This window comes from Berghia stephanieae, chromosome 1, assembly GCF_034508935.2.
Source record: "Berghia stephanieae isolate SIO BIC M18660-M18661 chromosome 1, UCSD_Bste_1.3, whole genome shotgun sequence".
NCBI lineage: Eukaryota > Metazoa > Mollusca > Gastropoda > Nudibranchia > Aeolidiidae > Berghia > Berghia stephanieae.
Window position 1 is genome coordinate 77,570,601 of NC_088360.1, and position 21,054 is coordinate 77,591,654.

The window sequence follows — 21,054 nt, forward strand, 5'->3', positions numbered from 1 at the left end:
CGTTTCGAAAAAGGTGCAGTGACACATTCCAACAGAAATCCTTATAACTATGACAATGTCAACACCACTTCGACGGCGATGTTTGTGAGTAACATTTCCTTTTGTTGCTGCCGATACCGATCAACCTTGCAAGTCGTTCGTCATGTGTGCATCAAGGGTCAGTTTTAAGCCGTATCAATTATACTCTATATACTTAACCTTTGGGAAATGTAATTATATCTCATTTTGTCATCTAACACATTTATTTATATCCCATTTTTCAGCTAACACATTTATTATGTTGACGACGCGCAGCTACCTCTCCCCATGATATCCCCTCTCTTTTCTATGATTTAGAAAATACGCTTCAACAGTCGTAACGCCACTTCCCTCGTAATGACGCATGGTAACCTAGTAACTGGCTCTAAACTATCGGTACAATGGCGGACGCCCTTATGAAATATTTCTCCGACGAGCATAAAAGCGTATCCAGGAAAAAAAAACCCATTATAAATCTGATCATGTTTTGACTTTTACTCATTCTGATCACAAGACATATGAAAAGTTCTAGCCAGTATGAAGAATAAAAAGAACAGATATTCTTTGTTTAGAACCACAATGGCTGACGTTGCTGGGCGACGTGACATCAGACTATTGAAGCCATTGCAATGACTCCTCTTTAAAAGTTGGATGGTAAAAAATAAGCTATTGTGTTGTTGATTGAGAATAAAACTGAAATTGGTTTCATTGGAACTCAGCGAAAATTTAAATCTAATCGTTTGTTATGTCACAATAATTGATTGTGAAATTTCTACTCTAAAGTTTTAGGTGTCCATGAATCACCTCATAAAACAAAATATTAAAATCATATACTAGAAAATAGAATGAAATTGACGTCACATAGGTCTTTACTATTGTTTTTTGCCATCCACGTTTATGAGTAATTCTCACTTAACTGTATTATCCAGACTATAAAAGGTAATGGTTACACAGAGTTTTGTGTGTTGGTCCGTTGTACTTCCAGATGGCAATGTTGTGAGCTTCTTAGCCAAGCGCATACTATCTAGAAACTCCGTAGAACATTACGGATAAGGTCACTTTTATCTATCAGCATATTGAAGACAATCGCCTCTACTCCGATCTTGCTGCGCCCTGACTACTGCAACGCGTTGCTTTCTGGTCTCCCCAATAACATAATAAACAAACTCTTGAGAGCGCAGAATTGTGCCATAAGGTTAGTTTTGGGATAATCTGAATACAATAATACAAAGAATATGCTTTGAACCCTTCACTGGCTACCAGTCAGTTCTAGAATTGAGTACTAAATGTACAATCGCCATTGTCTACTTTGGTGTACTTGAATCTTCTGCCCTTTGTCTCTATATTCATGACTTACTCCAATCATCACGTACTCTGAGAAATCTTCGATTTCATGACTTAAACCTGTTAGTATCCATCTCCTAAAACAACGCTTAATCACTTTGGAGATAGATGCCTTATGAAATTCAGTCCCGCAATATGGAAGGATTTCCCCCAGCCGGTAATATATTATTCGAGCTCTATAGCAATTTTCACGAACCATCTGAAGAACGTCTTTTCACAAAATATCTACTTGATTGATTTAGAAAATTATTATTATTATTATTATTATTATTATTATTATTATTATTATTATTATTATTATTATTATTATTATTATTATTATTATTAGTTGTAGTAGTATTATCATTATTATTATTATTACTATATTACATTATCATTATTATTTATTATTATTATATTATTATTATTATTATTATTATTATTATTATTATTATTATATTATTATTATTATTATCATCATCATCATCACCATCATCATCATCATCACCATCATCATCATCATCATCATCATCATCATCATCATCATCATCATCACCATCATTATCGTATTCTATTATCGTATCGTTATAGAGCTAATAATATGCTTTAAATGCTCTTTGTAACTTTCATTCATCAAAATAAAAATTCAAAATTATATACCAGACATTCATTGTTTATTTGACAATTTTCAGAACATGTCGCTGTTTCAAATTATTAATAGACATCTAACACACAAATAAGTATCATAGTCGAGAATCGTAGTACAATTTTCCCCGTAAACGTTCGTTTGACATGTCCACTTTAATAGATTTGAGAGTTTCAATATGGAACAAAAGTCGTGACATCAAACCCTCTATTCTTTTGGTTCCTAAATCCTTGGGAGTGTGTATGTAACCAGTCCTTCGGGGTACTAATAATGAATAGGTTACATAAAGGTGGCACTAACTTTTCAGTAGGATGTAAAGGTTGATTCTTGGGATTAGGGGACGTAAAAGAGGGATGGTGATCTGTATTGACGACCAGCATTTATTTAGACCAGAAAGTAAGACACCACTGAAACCAGAAGATCAATTACACAAGGTATGTATTCAATCCTCCGAAAGAGTGATTTTACACTTCCAATGAAATAGGAACAATTTTTTGAAACACACAAGTTTCTTCCTTAAAACAGTTAATTGAATTAGACTTGTTGGTCTCAAGCTTTAGATTACCCCAAAAATTGCTACACTTCTTTGAATTAAGAGTATTCTCTGCAGGAAACTGGCTCGATGAAGAGAATAACAGATGAATCGGGATGTAAGAAAGAGAGTATAATATTATGGGTCAGGATAGAAACTTGAGGGAGAGGACTGTGACCGCTTTTAACCAGTTAACTGCCGTACTCTGGAAAGACATGTATTAATTTTTTTTAAAATTTGGACAGAAGTCTCGTCCTTCAAATATCGATCGATTTAAATGACCCTCATCTTGGAAAAAACTCTCAAACCATTTTTAAAAATTGCGTTTCTATCAAGAGTACGGCAGTTACCTGGTTACTTATTATCAAGACGATGAGCGTTCAAGCCGCAAGAAGATTTTATAAAATAATTCTGCCGCTCTGTGCTTTCTACTTTTCCTCATCGGGTGTAAGAATTGGACAAAAACTACCGTCTTGAATAGTGGATTGTCAGTGGTTTATTCCTATCATTTACTATCGTCATTTACATAATCGCTTGTCAGTTTCTCAGATGATAATAATATTTACATGTAGATGATGGCGTTATTTTCTATTTGTTTCTTCTTAGTTGTTGTTGATGTTCGTGTGTGTCTGTGTGTGTGTGTGTGTACGTGTGTGTGTGTGCGTGTGTGTATTGGGGGGGGGGGAGAGTTAGTTTAGTGGCAAGACTCAGTGATATTGTGCGCTTTGTGGTTTTGTGGTATGACACTTGCCTTAGGACCAGGGTTCGAGCCCTGCTATAAGCGGCGCATAGTTGAGTCTTTGGAAAATGTTCTTTACTCGTATTCTCTAACCATACACTGGTGTAAAATGAGTATCTAGCCGTTAACATCTGTCTCTGTTGAAAAAAAAAATGTAATATCGTAAGAGGCGTCATGTCTTGTTCTACATATTACGTGTAGCTGTTGGCCAGGGACTCCTTGTATAACACTCTGAGCACGTTTAGCGGATATTACGCTATATCATGTCTTTTTATAGTACGACATCTTACTGGCTATTTGATATTGAGACTGAGTAGTTAAGCGTGTTTGGAATCTTCTTAATCACGAATGAATCTCATTCATAAAATATCGTGAGAAAATTGGGTGGTCCTGTATCAATCAAAAACCGGCACGATTTGTAAACGGAAGGCGATCAGCAATAAATACAAAACTTAGCCTTATGTTTGCCACTATTTGCAGCAAACTACGTACAATACATCCTGTTATAACATTACCTCTGGTAATATCCATGAATTGACTATCAGATAAATGCCACTGGTACACTGCAGTCAGTCATTCACAATTATCTCATTCTTACGTACACCTCAGGACGCTCAAAGAGGCGCACCCAAATTTGACCACAAATTTAGAGTTGCGTGGATATCATAGTTCGTCTAGATACTTTGTTTCATTGCAACTGTTGAATCCATTTTGTGTATTCTCTCGGAATGTTAGTTTTTTCAAAATGTCATGATTGCCATATGAACATGGTAAAAAGCGATAGACTTATTGCTGTATTATTGAAAGGATTATAACATCAAATTCAAAGATTATACTGTTTTAATAGATCCTTATAATTGTTTAAAATGGCACCCTTTACTTGCGCAATTATTGGTGAAGGGAACATCACATTGTCATGCCTGCGCCATTTACAGGAGTCTGGGTTTCTTATAGACTTTGTCATCTCCAACACCCACGATGTGATAAAATATTGTAATGATATGGTTGTCGAGACATTTCCTCGTAGGAAAAATATTGAGACATTCATAAAGGTAATATTTGACTTGCACAATTAATTTAATCCTAAAAGCCCTATTACTTCACACACACACACACACGCGCGCGCGCGCGCACATACACACACACACACAAACAAACACACATATAACGTAGTATGACAAATTTTTTTTTTATTGTGACACTTTCTAAGTTTTATAATGCTTCAACGACTTATGACATTGAAAAATTCAGCTATTTAGATTGTTTATGTAGCTTTTCAAATTAGATATATCAATTAGGAATCACAAATTTGAGTTTAGTATGGTTTGTTGTGGTTGATTTTTGTCTTTAAAAATACAAAACAATACAATAAAAAGATTGTCAGCTATTTAAAGGCATGAAGAGAGAATAGATTATAATGATAATATCGTCATAATACATCTATATTATTGTGCCCTTTTGATTTTGGTTTTGAGGAAAACACGATTTTACTATAGTGTATTGGCAAAAGGCGTCCCAATTATTCTTTGTTACAAAAAGTTGTTTAAGAATGTTGTGCTCCGGCTTACATCCGGTTTTACTAAAATATATTTTGACGTATCCTGAGCACAAAGATAATTCTTAATGTCACATCTTTAAATTCGAGAATCAATTATCTATTCTAAAAAAAATAATGTTGGGGATCATCGAACACAGAAGTACTAGCAAATTAAACTTTATTAGATATCTAAACTATTTTTACAGACTGATATACAAGTAACTTGCAAACCTCTTAATAAATTTTAACCTATCACCCGTTCACTCAAATTAAAACAAAGAAAATCTGCTAGGTTGTAATACTCGTACTTAGTCCTAAACTGACCGTTGGCGTTCATTGTGTATGGGAGTATAATTGATTCTACACAATTATAGCACATCCGTAACAAAACATGATGATATAATTTTAAACCCCTCTTGATACTCACACGTAAAAATAATCTAACTCTTCTTTTTAAGTACAAATAGGGTTGGGCTGTCAACATCGTTCCGTACCATCGAGCACAAAATTACCGACAAATCTAAAAATGATAAAACTGTTTTTTACAGATTGATATACGAGTAACTTGCCAACCTTTCTTAGATTAATTACATACTACCCGTTGACTCAAAAAAAGATTCGTCTCGATGTATGTTTATTTCCACAATACAGTAGTATAATAAGTATAATAGATGACTGCCAGTTTGTAATAGCCGTTCTGTCTCCGCAAAATATTGCGGAATACATTTTGATAAGAAATAACACAGGTCGGGTCATTGGAGGGGTATAACAATCTGATTCTTGAACTCCTGCCTTTGAAATTTTGATTGGTTCCCAATCCACGCTCCCAAGATCACGCAGCGGCTTTGGCAACTTATTCAACACTTCAAGCGCAGGAGTTTAAGTCTTATATTCCGGCACAAGCCTCGCAATGACCCGATTAATTTAATCAAGTGATAGAAAGACGGCAATTAAACAATGTAAGTGATTCGTGTAACTCGAAGGTGCACGCAAACTGTTGGTCTAGACGGGAACTTTCAAACAGAATTCGTGTTTACATCAGACATAAAAGCCTCATTATTTTTAATAGAGTACTATCTCGTGCACCTAACCAAAGTGGTAGTAACTTCAATATGTTCAGGTCACTCTAGTGATTAATTTAATTACCACATCAAAAGTGATAACATCTCAAAGCATTAATGTTTTCATTAAAGTCGACCCCCCCCCCCCCTTCCCCCAACAAGATACATTTAACGCGCGGAATAGAATACAAAGATAATTCCTTCAAAAAAAAAAAAAAATTAAAAAAATAAGTTTTAAAGGTTTATGTTATCTTATTTTAAAAGTATTTGTTCGGTTTATTAAGAGTTAGAACAGCACAAGATATAATCACATGAATGAGGTCTCAAATTACAATCCTATTTCCTGATTCGGCATAATTTCGCTGAATAACTCCTTGCTATATTTTAATAGTCAACTTTTGCATGACGATCATATGAACAGACCTGTTCGAACAAACATAATTTTCTGTGTCACTTCAAGATAGCATTAACCTAGATAATACCCTATGAATGGTATTATGCCGTTTAAAACTTTTGCCAGAAAACTTATCCTTCAATTGTCGAAATGTTAAAATGGCCCTCATCTTGTCAAAAAATTTCAAAACTTTGACTTCAATGTAGTGCAAGGTTTGAAAATTTTTGACATTTTGATTAAAGTGACCCTCATCTTGTAAAAAAATGTAAACCTGGGACCTGAAACGGTGTGAGTCCAAGGTTTGAGAGTTTTTGACAAGACGAGGGTCATTTTAATTGATCGATATTTGAAGGACTAGTTTTTTTCCAGTCAAAAATCAGAAAACTTCAGTATTGTAATTACTTTTATTGCTTCTTGAACACATATTACTTTCTTATATTTACAGTGTCATTCATTCTTTCTATCACGATCTTTTATTCTGGTTTACTTCTCGGTGTCATCACATAATGTCCAGGGAGACAACCCCCCCCCCCCCACCCAACCCCCCCCCCCCCCCCCCCCAAAAAAAAAACAAAAAAAAACAAAAAACAAACAACAAACAAACAACGTTGGATGTAATATTATCATTTCAATGAACAGTTAAATTTGTTTGCGTTTTCACAAATCCAGAAGTAATATGATGCAAACTATCTTTGGCTCGGTGTGAAATTGTTAATAGGCCTACAGTCGAAACCGGTCTTCTGCAAACGTTTTTATATTTAAAAAAAATCCAAGTAAGAGAAAACATGAATATTGCCATTGAAAATAAACAAGAGTTTAACCCGAACTTATTTTTGCGATCTCAATGATTGCCGTTCTAATGGGGCCAAAGCTTGTGTGACAAACCCCTATTTATTTACAATTGGTCACGAATTTTGAAGCCTATCTCCGCATTTCTTAATGTGTATTTTACATGGATCCCAGATGGTACAGACTCATACAATTAAGATACGTATTGAAAATGGCATGCTATGAATTTCAGTTTGGCCTCGAAAAGAGAAACGTCTCCGTGGTCAGTACGCGATCATTTGCCCGATTATCGATTTCTTTTCGACCCCTACTCATGAAATGAAGAATAAGTATATTCTGTAAACATGGAAAATGCATAGAATACACATGATCAAAGGTTAAAAGACAAAAAAATTTAAAAGGATTAATCAATTAATGACAACACCGTGTATAAATGATAAAATAAATCCATGCATATTAACTGGCATAAACATACACATAAAAATTCCCAGTAACTCTCAATTTTAGAATTTATCTCAATTCTTATATCTTTACGGACGATATATTGCTTTGTTTTGTCAAAACTCAAGTTTAAGACAGTTTGACTTCTTTTGTCTGGCAGGATAAGACCATTGATTACCTATTCAGCATCAACAACCCGACAATTCTCTCTCCGGAAGTCCTGAGCATCGCCAAAAAAATGACAATTAATTATCACGACTCATTATTGCCTGCATACGCTGGTAAGTTATTAAACAATTAATAATATTAAAGTATTTGTGAAATTTGAATGACAAAAAGGCGGCCCAACGCCTTAATCTGATGGTTTGTCAAAGTGATGGAGATGTGAAAAAGGTAATTTAATGTTGAAATGAACAGAAATGCGATTTTTGATTTCTAAAATTCCGTTTATTCATTCTTCCTAAAGAAGCATATGAATTAAACTGAAATTTTATGAGGCCTCTATACGAAATATAAATTTAATTCTCAGCATCTTGTTCATTCCGACATCATACCTGTATGTATCAGAATGTCGAGGTCGGTCGTTTTTTGTTTTGTTTTTTTTTCTTCTTGTTTTGTTTTGTTTTATTTGTGTGCGTTTTTGTGGGAGGGTGATTTTTAATTATTTTTTTGGGGGGGGGGGTGTTGTTTTGTTTTGTTTTGTTTTGTTTGTTTGCTTTTTTGTTGTTGCTTGTTTGTCTTTATTCAGCACATAATTCCAAGTGGAAAACAAGAGAGAAAAATAGACATAACCGGTTTTTACAATGAATAGTATGAGAAAATATGGGAATATTCTTGAAGGAAATGTATATCTTTAGAAGCTAATTTTAGAGGATACTTTACTTTTGTATTTTTGTTTTATTAAGCACACAATTATCATTCGAATCAATACAGAATATTATTTTTCACTTTAACTCTTTAATTTAGCAATATCTACATGTTTTAAAATTCGAAACAACAAACCGTTATTATATATCATTCACACACATTTGTTTACTCTTATTCATTGCTGTCCTATTTTGTTGTTCTTTTGTTCAACTCCATTCAACCTTTACAAGTGGGATTTTAAACGTGTAGTATTTTTTAATCTGTAGATAAAAAAAAACAGCAATGTGTTTTACTGAAAAGAAGAATCGTCTGATTTTTCGTTGAGACGCTGGTGAGTTAATACATAGATTTAAGGCTCCTTTTCACTTGTGCAAAATTCAATAAACAAAAATACATCATGAGACTATTTATAATACATATTCTAAACCTTAGAAGAAAATCACATTGTCTGTAAAATGTTTTACACTTTCCTTGATTTGGTGTTTATTTGACACGATTCAACCCGTTCAACTTCAATTAATGGAGACTGACACAAATTTTTAAATAATGTTTCTGAAAATATAAACATTCAGTTGTCCCAAATATCGGGTAACGTTCTATACGGTGATCTATAATCAAGAGATCTGGGTTCGATCCTCAGGGAGAAAGGTGAATTTTTTCGGGGACGATTATTTCTTGTGTTTGTTTTTATGCTTTATTATCATGCTTTTTCGAAGGAATTTGATATATTGGGATGGTAACTGATAAAATGATGCAGCCGGATGACTTGCGTAATAATTCAGTGCTTAGTGAGGTATCGTGTGGTGCCGTAAGAAACCAAAATGAAAATATCCAAAGTTAGTCTTAAATCCTGGTCATCCAAGCTATAGTATAATATTTTATTCACCCATTCACCTCACCCTGCCACTTACTTTTTTACATTGTTCCGCTGCGTGAATTGAGAAAGTGCTCTTTAAAAGAATAACGATTAATATGACATGCTGTACTAAATAATAAAAATAACATTATTTTTCATAAATATTTAAGTAAAATTTTGTAAAATCTCTGTCATGGCAGGTGTTAACTCCACCAGCTGGGCGATTATTCGAGGAGAGAAAACGCATGGAATCTCGTGGCACATTGTGGAACCTGACATTGACACTGGAGCAATCCTGCAAAGTCAGGCGGTTGATGTAAGTATTCACTGTAATGTACTATTTGATACACTAAACATATATTTATCTCCACGTGAGCAAAAGGGCCGAAATAGCTATATGTTTGCACCATAATCTTACAGACTGGGTTTCAGAAACTTAGGCATTTTATTTACAGTGAGTAAAAATGTTTTGCTTTTGGTGATATTTGTTGGTGTCGTGGATTTGTTTAATGGATGGTTACATTATCACCTCAACAGACAGTAGACACGAGAATTTTACACTGCTGTGCAGATTTGTGGACATATTATGGTCACAAACTCGGTTCGTTTCTTGTGGGTCCCGGTTCGAGTCGGCTGTGGGTCGGCCAAAAGTTGATTGCTTTGAAAAGGACCTTTAACTACATTTTCTTATCATGCCCTGGTGAAAAATGGATATTAACCGTGTAGTCATTGCCGAATAAAGCACTGTAATAGGGCGTCATGTCTCGTAAAATGTTCCTATTGATGTGGGAGCCTTTGTGCAGCATTTTATTTGAACAGGGTTATTATTTTATAAAAGCTCACGCTAAAATTAAAAAGTGCGCAAAGGGGTTAGTTATGAAAGACAGAGATCTATTTCTTTTGAATTCATGAATTGATTTTAATTCGTACCAATTAACCTTTGATTAATGTTTTCAAATGCCGAGTGATTTGTATTAAACGGATCTGTCAGATTTAAATACATATATCCTCCTCTTCCCCCTCCTCCTCCTCCTACTACTACTACTATTACTACTACTGTTACTACTACTACTACTACTACTACTACTACTACTACTACTACTACTACTACTACTACTACTACTACTACTACTACTACTACTGTAGTCAGCCAATAAACGGCTCATGTCGTTTCTGTCTCTGTGGACACGGCTACTGGAAACGGCCCGACCACATTTTGCCTACCGCATAAAAAGACGGGTCGTTTATGGGTCGTTTCTGTGCAGGTGGAAATGCGACCCAAGACATGAGACGTTAATCAGTAACACCGATAGGCACTCAACGTTAACGTCATATTTGTTGTGTCGTTATGACTTGTTAAGGTTTTTTAGACATCTGAGAAAATAGTTTTAAGATTGCATATGGCCATGTGATTTATGTTAGATATTAGCAAAAATGCGGTAGCTTATCAAAACTTTTCTTTTTTCAGATTGACGTTAATGACTCTGCACTGACGTTGAATATGAAATGTTTCGAAGCATGTGGTGATGCCTTTATGAAATTGATAAATGACATCTGTGAGAACAACATGAGACCAGTACAGCAAGACCTCCAGAAAAGATCGTACTTTGGTCTTTACAAAACGCCTCCAAATCTTGGAGTCTTGCTCTTAAATCAAGATGCCATGACCATTTATAATCTGGCAAGAGCCATGGACTTTGGTCCCCATGATAACCAGTTTGGAAGTCCTAAAATTTGTACTCCTAATGGATCATTTTTACTTGTCACAAATGTAAAATTACTAAAAGATTGTGAGAAAGGATGGCGCTGTGCCGAGAGTGTAAATCAACACCAAATTATGCCCGGAACAGTTCTTGACATTGTTGACAATATAGTCAAGGTAGCAACATCTACAGATCCCGTTTCTATTCATTTGGCTGAATTGGACGGTCATCAACTTAAAACGAGCACAGTTCTTAAGCAGGGCCTTATAAAGGATGGGCATATTCCTCTTGTATCCGGTTTGGATGTGGAATCAGTAAAATATCTTCGCAAAAAAGAATCTTTTTGGAGAAAGACGATGAAATCTTACGATGCAACGACTTTTTTTGTACAAAAGCTAAATGTGCTTCCGGATATAATCGACGGGTCTGATGGAAAGGTTGTGAAGTCAACAAACATTCCAATCATAAACACATTTCCTGATTTGCAAGTCAGCAAGGACTACTATCTTTTGCTATCTTTCATCGCTTTTCTAGGTCGCTCCTGTTGCTCATCACAAGTTCATGTCGGATTAGTGACATTGAGGAATACGATACTTCAACCATTTCAACAACTCTATTCGAGGGTTTGCCCCGCTATTTTCAATATTGAATTTTCACAATCTACCAAGTATAACATGGACAAAATTAGCAAGACTCTCGACTCTTATCGAGAAGCGGGAACTTTTCTCGTTGACATGTTGTATCGATACCCAGACCTAAGAGATGTTACAAAATCGCCACATCACAACATTGTTATTGTCTTAGAAAAGGACCAAGTCTTGAGCTCGCCTGAGATAAAAGAAGTACTAGAAGACTGCCATCTTCTAATTTCCATTGGTAAGGAAAGTATGACCGTCTCATACATGAACAAACTTGGCAACAATTTCTCAAGAGTAGAGGATGTATTGCGCCATTTTCCATCATTCCTTCAATCAATGACATCACAAGGCAAGGAACTCTCATTATTGGATGTTGACCTAATCTCACCAGCTGAAAGAGAAATCCTTTATATCAGACCCAATTTCAAAACGTGGGAAGAATCCGAAGATATTTTGAAACACATTTCAGATATAGCCAACAAGCACCCCAACAAACTGGCCATCTCAACCACGGACATCACCATTTCTTACGTTGACCTCCTCGACGAAGTGAGCAACCTATCTTACCTTATACAACAAAATCTCCCGGAGGATTACCGAATGGAACTGAAATGCATTGCTTTGCATTTGCCTAATTCTATCGCCTACGTAATAAGCATGCTTGCTTCAATGTCAGCAAATTGTCCATTTCTACCAGTACCCCATAATCTTCCAATTCCCCGTTTAGCATTTATGCTTCAAGATGCCAGGTAAATTTACATTGTTTTTATTTTTTATAATTATTTAAATATTTTTTTTTGGGGGGGGGGGGGGGATAAAAAGCTGAATATTCCATAGAATTACTACCAGAGTAGGAAAAATTATTTTAGTTGTGTAAAATATGGCACATTATAGTAATTTCCAAGCAAAGCCATAAATACACTTTTTATGCTCATTTTGGAAACAATCCAGTTTACTTCCCTATAAAAAGCGACTGCTTTGCTCATCAAAATAATAGAACATTATAAACAGTCTGAAAAGTCAGTGCATAGTATAATATTTATCATGTATCCTAAAGAGAACTCTGAGGTTGCTTTTTGCAATTTAAGATGCTTCAAAATGATTGAAAATGCAACTTGTCAATTTGTATGTGAATGAATAACATATCATTGATCATGATATCATTCTATTTCAACAGAGCTACCTTAATGCTGACGACTCGTGAAATATAAACTTCTGACAAATTCAATGAACTACAAACCATTCCAGAGATCATTTTCGAAATGCAAACGGATTACGGGAATATTGCTTTACTTGCCTTAAAGGTAACCTGTGACATTTCTACTTTGTTATGCGTTAATATTCGAATACCTTAAAAATAAGTTTAGTTGTCAGTCTCTTAATTTAAATTAAAGTTTAATGTTGTGTTTCTGTGTGTGTGTGTGTGTGTGTGTGTGTGTGTGTGTGTGTGTGTGTGTGTGCAAGAGCGCGCTCGCGCGCGTTTGTGTGTATGTGTGTGTATGTGTGTGTGTGTTTTTCTGAAGCAACATCTCTCAAACAACGAGTCCAGGCAGTCCATGGATTTAGTATGTCCATTTAACAATTCTGGTTATATCATACTTTTAAATCGTGAATATAATAAATTAATAAATTAATAAATTAATTTATTATTATTGATAATAATAGTAATAATAATGAAAGAAAAAAAAATAAAAAATAATAATAATAATAATAATAATAATAATAATAATAATATAATAATAATAATAATAATAATAATAATAATAATAATAAGAAGAAGAAGAAGAAGAAGAAGAAGAAGAAGAAGAAGAAGAAGAAGAATGTAGTTTTATATTGCGCAGAATGAATGAAGTTGACGTCTGTTCTATGTTTTTGGTTTTTAGATCGGCAGTTGGATGGTTCGTGCTCAATGAAGTTACTCTTAACATACTCGTTAAAGGTCATACATAGTTTTGTGTCTTGGTACAATTCGACTGGAGGGAAAACATGTGAATATTTTACTTAAACTTACAGCATTAATATATGGGGCAGTAATCATTTAAATTTCCAATTACAGAATGAGCAGTTGTACAATCAACCAAGTCAATCCTCTTCCAAACTTTCGGAAGTCTACTCCTTCACAAGCTTGTCTGAATTGGCTCCAATTGACGACATTGACGAGACGCCATTGCACCAAGACTGCTGCTACGTCATGTATACTTCTGGATCGACAGGTACTTAGTTCATGAAAGGTGGTGCTTTATATACTCCCATGTCCATATAGCATAGATCGGTCGCTAGGTTTGTTACAGTTGGTAGAAAGTACCGATAGTGTGGCATCCTATCCAAAAAGTAGCAAACGATTGTTAATGTCAGTTTACGTTGTAGATGCTCTCACCCCTTTAACCCGTATGTTGTGTATAAAGAAAACAAACAAAAACACAACTTTTAATGTTGTGGTAATTTAGATATAGGCTCTAACATAATTAGGATAAGATCAAAATTCCAGAACATAAATCAGTAGGCGCTACGGAAACCCCCCCCCCCCCCCCCCCCCCCCACTAAATTAAAGGTATTTCACTTTTCCACGATTGCGCCGAAACAATTTAGCCTACCTTAACGGACAGCTCCGAAATGGGGGTCTGCTCGTCCAAGTGTTACCTAAAAATTCTTAAACATCAGGCTCGCAGCAGCAATAGTAGTAGTAGTAGTAGTAGTAGTAGTAGTAGTAGTAGTAGTAGTAGTAGTAGTAGTAGTAGTAGTAGTAGTCGTCGTAGTGGTCGTAGTAGTAGTAGTAGTAGTAGTAGTAGTAGTAGTAGTAGTAGTAGTAGTAGTAGTAGTAGTAGTAGTAGTAGTGGTGGTGGTGGTGGTGGTGGTGGTGGTAGTAGAAGTAGAAAGTAGTAGTAGTAGTAGTAGTAGTAGTAGCAGTAGTAGTAGTAGTAGTAGTAGTAGTAGTAGTAGTAGTAGTAGTAGTAGTAGTAGTAGTAGTAGTAGTAGTAGTAGTAGTTATTATACAAAAAATTTGGGCATATTGTTGCATTTATCTCTAGTATTGTTCTCAGTTTGATGTTTCTTCTAAAGAAAATGAAAAAGAAAGAAAAGTGAAGACTGCTATCCTGAATTCTGTAGTCGGAACAAGCTTCATTAAGCTAAGTTGATTTCTAAGTTCTGATGATACTGGTTAATCAGACCACGGATTTGACATCGAATAAGGAATCAAGCAAGCAGTGTTTGATCAGGAGTTCTTACAAACAGATGGATCAGGCCAGTGTGTCATTTTTTTCTTTATTGGGGGGGGGGGGGGGGTTCATAAGGATAAATATAACGCAGTTTAAGACCAAGGAATCTAGCAACATTGTAGGAGACTAAACAATGCAGAAAATATCTATTTCCACCGGCTTTTTCAGTATCAGATGGAATGTCATCGAATGCAATATGATAACGAAGCGTCAGTGTAGGGTAGCAATAATGACGGTATGTGTGTTTTTTGTTATTTAAATCAAAGAAAAGAAAAGAAAGAAATAAAGAAGAAAAATTAATATAATTGTTGCTTTAATATATCAATTATGTATCCATCTACAGGAAGACCAAAAGGAGTTCAAGTTTTGCGATCTGGAGTGTTGAACATGGCTCTGGCCCAAATTGATGAATGGGATCTTTGTGCCGATGATGTCATTGCACAGTTTGCTTCTATCGGATTTGACGCAAGCATCTCTGAAATCTTCACAGCAATGCTGTCAGGTGCAAATTTGGCTGTGTTACAGGAATCCGAGCGTTTGGGCAAAGAGTTTACAACCACAATGAAAAATCTGAATGTCACAACCATCACTCTTCCCCCTTCAGTCCTAAATATATACAAGCCAACAGACTTCCCAGCACTGCAAAAGGTTATTACTGCTGGAGAGGCATGCACTATTTCAACAGCCGTCAGGTGGACACGGAATACAGACATCCAATTTTTCAATGCCTATGGACCAACCGAGTCAACCGTCTGCGCTACGATTCACAAATTTGATCCAACTCAGGTAGAAGATACATTATCCAAAGAACTGCCCATCGGAAAGGCTATTCAAGGCGTTCAAGTATATCTTTTTGATGATTTGATGAAACCTGTCCCGCCAAATCTAGTAGGAGAGGTGTTCATCGGTGGTCAAAGCTTGTCTGCCGGTTACACTGGACATGCATTTTCAAAGAATGAGGAACGTTTTCTAGAAAACCCCTTTTTCCCGGGTTACAAAATATACAAAACTGGTGATCACGCGTTGCAAGCTGAGGACGGGTGTTTAACTTACATTGGCCGTATGGACGATCAAATCAAGATTCAGCGCGTTGATCTCAACGAAATAGAGCAAGTTTTACTACAACATTCAAAAGTTGAAATGGCTGTTGTTGTGAAGCATCAAAGCTCATCAAAATCTGATCCCACGATTGCAGCATTCATTGCTCCAACATTCGTATTCATCTCTGAACTCCGAGAATACCTTTCAAGAGCCCTGCCTAGTTACATGATTCCTGGCTACATTAAAAAGATGGAAATAAAAGATTTCCCTGTCAATCTTAGTGGAAAGATAGATCGTAAGAAATTAGAGAGAGACCAGTCTTTCCTTGATAGTGCTTCGAACATAGACTCAAGTCATCTTAATGTAACCCAGCTCAAAATAGCAAAACTTTGGTGTCAAGTCCTTCAACTTGGTGAAAACCGCGTGTATAACATGCACAGGCTTAGTTCTTTTGTTGAACATGGTGGAAATTCCTTACATATGGTTCTTTTACAGCGGGCCATTGAAAAAGAATTTGGCCTGATGCTCTCATTTACGGACATTGGAAGTGCTTCGACAATTCACGACTTTGCCGAGATGATTGATCACAAGAGTAATACCATGGTTGAGGCCTCGCCACCTCAAATGCTGTCCAAAGAAGAGTTGAGAAACCTCATCATTCAAGACTCAGTGATTGATCCTAAAGATATTGATATGTTAGAAAAGGTTCCATTTTCAAACATCAATGACCCTAAAAACATTCTTTTGTCTGGAGCAACAGGTTTCCTCGGTGCGTATCTGTTATACGAGCTTTTGGATCAGACAAATGCTCATGTATGTTGCATGGTTCGGGAATCAACAGAAGTTCGTGGGTTTGGACGTATCGTTTCTAACATGAGAAAATATGATCTTTGGAAGACTGGTTTCGACACAAGAATAGCCATAGTCTTATCTGACATTTCGAAACCATTTATGGGAATAGCTCCCGATATATATAAAGCGCTTTCAACGGCTGTTGACACTGTTTTCATGAATGCAGCAAAAATGAATTTCAACACAGACTATTTTGATCACAAACTTGCCAATGTGGATGGTACAAAAGAGTTCATCAAATTCTGTTTTACGGGCAAGAAAAAGTATTTATTTACGACATCATCCCTATGAGTATTTCTATTTCCTAACAAGAATTCACATGAGGTGCCCATTTTGTCAAAAGAGACCAATGACCAAGGGTTAAAAAGAAATCATGACATCTCATCTAATGGTCATCATGACTATGTCACGGATTGGATTAATACAATAAATAAGGCCAACAAAGCAAATAATACTGATCATTCCGAGTCAAATACCATGCTAACTATCAATGGCAAGCACTCCTCACATATGAATCTCACAAAAACCAGGTCAACTTATATCGAGCTGGTTTCCAACGGTGCCTCTCTCAAATGTGGTAATGATTCTTCAAAGGAGGAAACAAGAGTAGTTTATGATGAGAATGACCGAATCAATGACCCATCGACATTGTCAGGGGGATACAATCAAAGTAAATGGGCATCAGAGCAACTTGTCCAACAAGCTTTGAAACACCTACCAGGTGGCGCTATATTCCGACCAGCCCGTATTACTGGTCATTCAAAGACAGGAATTGGACCAACAACTGACTTGTTTGCAAGCATTTTAAAAGGCATTGAATCTCTCGGATATGCTCCAGATCTGTATTTTCCATACGACTTAACACCTGTAGATTATTGTGCTCAAGGGATGATCGAAATCATGAGTCAGCTGTACAACAGCAGTGGAGAACAAATGCCCCTAATCTACCATTTCTTCAACCGAGCGACCATCCCTTTTCTGGATCTATTCGGAGAAATGCCTGTTCAAACCGTTTCGCTGGGAGAATGGAGAGCTCGAATTAGATCAGCTGATCGTGATAATGTCCTCGTTCCCTTTACACCCTTCATTGAGTCAGATTTTTGGGACCGATCACCTGATTGGCCACTATTTGATATAAAAAACACAGAATGCTATATTTCGAAAGAGTGCAAGAAACGTTTACCAAGCTCTGACTACTTGTTAAAAGTATATAGAGAGTATTTAAACAATAATTGAAATATTATAACTACATGCATACATTTACCACTGTTCTCTATACAGAATATAATGTGTTTCCATTATAACCCGACCAGATGATGACATTCACGTAACTTTATCTTAATGTTCGTTGCCTATTATTTAAGTTTGTGATTCTTGATTCTAACTTCAAAGATCCCTTCGAGAAAAGAATAATTTTTTGTTTGTTTTCTTTTTGAAAGCAATCAAGATTTGCTCCTTGATTTCTTGATTGTTTGGACCGCTCTCATGCCATTTCAGATTCAATTCTGCGTTTAACCAGTTGACTGCGATACTCTGGAAAAACATGTATTTAAAATTTGGCCAGAAAACTTGACCAAATATCGATTTATCTAAATGACCCTCATCTTGGCAAACATTCTCAAACCTGGGACTTTTTAACTTGATGAGTTTGAAGCAAGTATACGATTGATTATAAAAACTCGTATCTCATAATACCAATAATTAAAGGAATTGAGGTAAAATTAAATATTCACAGCACATTGCTACTACTGCCTTCGATGTAATTATGTCTTTGTTAGTTAATTCTCTAATTCTGTCAAAGCTACTCGTAGATTGTAGATATTCTCTCCTCTCTTTGTTAGTTAATTGTCTAATTATGTCAAAGCTAGATTGTTTATTTTCTCTCCTCTCTTCTATAAATAAAGACAAGATAAAATCCCTTCAGGCATGCCAGAACGATGCTGCCGGGCTTATGTATAGAAAGAGGGAAAATCAATCCGCATCGGGTTTGCTAAGACAACTACACTGGCTTCACGTTGAGGAACGTAATGAAAATAAGACATGTACTATTGTTTTTAAATCACTGCACTCTGATTGTCCTGGATACATTGATGAGATCATCAAATTCTACGTCCAGTCAGAAATATGAGATCAAAGTGTGATAATCACATTTTTGTGAAAGCAAAAATGACTCGTAAAATTGGCGAGCATGCGTTTGAATATTCGGCACCCTTTATCTGGAACTCCCTGTGAGATGTGGTGACTCTATTTTTTTTCTTCTCCGCTGCAGAGCAACTACTACATCTCTAAGCCCAGCATATAAATTCATACGACCTCACACAGGACCAGGCATCAACAAATACAATTTTTATCTCTGTGCTGTAAAGAACTGGAACGTTGTATATTACAAACGTTTAAGTGCGTTCAAAACATCATTAGACACATAGATACATTACAGAGTCTCAAGTTAATTGCTTTTTTTTCTTTCCTCTCGGAATATATTATGTGTGGGAATGTGTGCATCAGAATTTGTGTGTCGGAATTATTTTTGTGATCTATATTCTCACTGCCAGTTGATGTGATGGGCACAAATAGAGCTTCTTGCAACCCATGCTTCAGATTCAGATCCAGATGAAACATAGAGATAAAAAAAGTCCCATTTCATAATAAATTATTGGTTTGGATTGCACTTTCAATGGCCCTTGTTTTGCTTTGTTTTGTTGTTTGTTTGCCTTCTGTCTTTTGTATTATTTTTTCCTCTTTCTTTCTTTCGTTCTGTTATCATTGTTTTAAAAAGAATCCAATTTGTGAATAACCCTGGATTGTATATTATAAAAGCAATATAATCAGATTGTATCATTATCATTATCATCATCATCATCATGAATTATATATTTCATCTTCCCCTACCGTAGTGGTGGTGGTTGTGGTGGTGGTGATGGGGGAAGAGATATAAGTATTATACGATGATGAAATATATTTATATGTGAATTTCTGAGAGAATGTGATAAGCCCAGATTAGTTCTATTTATACTAGGCGTTACTGAAAAGTCTTGACGCCTAACGGACACACCCAATGGATCGTCTACCTTGTCGTTAGTGGGGTGCTTGAGGCATATCGGGGGTAAAGGAGTATTTCCGGTTGACCGCCACTAGATCAACCCGGATGTCGGGCTTATAAGTGGGCGTCTTGAATGGCCCGCCCTGATATGTGACGAAAGGAGATCCAACCTGGTACCTGAATGGCCTGGGCCATCCCGGGCTCCACACTACTATATCATGGATCAATTTCAATCGTTTCGCCAAGGTCTTCGGCGCGGTCGAGAAATCAGCGAACGTCCCAACACATCATTAGCTGAAAAATGCAATGTCGGGGTCAGCAAGCAGAAGCACATAATATTGCCCCTCAATATCGATAGCCAGAGTATGGCAAAAAAAAAAAAGAAGTAATAATTGGGCTTTTATCAAAACTACTGACCATCCATAGCGTTGATATTCTTCTACTACAGAAGACCCACCTTTACTCAGGCGCAACATCTTCTCGATTCCAGATCCCAGACTATACGGTGGTCCAACGAGAGGACATTTCGAGGCTCAAAGGAGTTGTTAGCATTTACGCTAAAAGAGCATTCGAAGGTAAGGGTCATCGAGACCGTTACGGACAGCAACCGGGTGAATAGAATTTTCGTGAAGGTAGGTGGGCTGTATATGCACAACGTCTACAACCCACCTGGAGCGACTTGGACTACACCACCGGTCCCGGTGTTAGAAATCCTTCCATCTGTCTGGGAGACTAATAGCTACTACCACGAGTTGGGCTACCGCGACTGCAATGAGGCAGGTAGACAACTTCACTAATGGATGGACTGTAGCGATATAGACCTAGTGTATGACCCTACGACCAAGGGTACCGTCAGGGGAACCCGCATCAGAAGAAGTATGCTCCTGATCTCACCATCATGACGAGGAGAGCAAACGGGGAACCGCTGCAGGTTAAGCGGACAGTCCTTGGCGACTTCCCGCATAGCCAGCACAGGCCGGCACTTGTCACAGCTGGGGTGACAATGCCGAGTATGCAGTCTCTCCAACTCTTTAGATGGAACTTCACAAAGGCTAGCTGAGAGGAATTTAGTACATTTTGAGCAGGTCTACCCTGCTATACCTCCCAAGTCCGAGAACATAGCCAGATTTAACAGGCTGCTGGTTAAGAGCGCTCACCGCTCCATTCCACGGGACAAACAGAAATTCTATACCCCCTGCTGGACGGAGGAGTCGGAAAAGCTGTACGATGAGTACCAGCAAACCCAGCCCCAGGACGTAGCCGATAGACTACTTCAGTCTCTGGCAGAACTGTGGCAGGAGACCGTGGAAAGTCTCGACTTTACACACTCTAGCCGCCACAGAAAAAGAAATTGGATCC

At 36.6% G+C, this 21,054-nt stretch overlaps 1 protein-coding gene across 1 annotated transcript; it reads left to right on the top strand.

Annotated features, from left to right (window-relative positions):
* Positions 1 to 4,124: 4,124 nt before the first annotated feature.
* LOC144980854 (uncharacterized) lies at positions 4,125 to 19,322 on the top strand. Its single transcript, XM_078928758.1, is given in 9 exon segments — positions 4,125 to 4,310; positions 7,641 to 7,761; positions 9,404 to 9,519; positions 10,672 to 12,293; positions 12,722 to 12,744; positions 12,793 to 12,848; positions 13,601 to 13,757; positions 15,106 to 16,979; positions 17,250 to 19,322. Coding segments are annotated over 9 exon segments (4,797 nt in total). The 3' UTR covers positions 17,892 to 19,322.
* Positions 19,323 to 21,054: the final 1,732 nt, after the last annotated feature.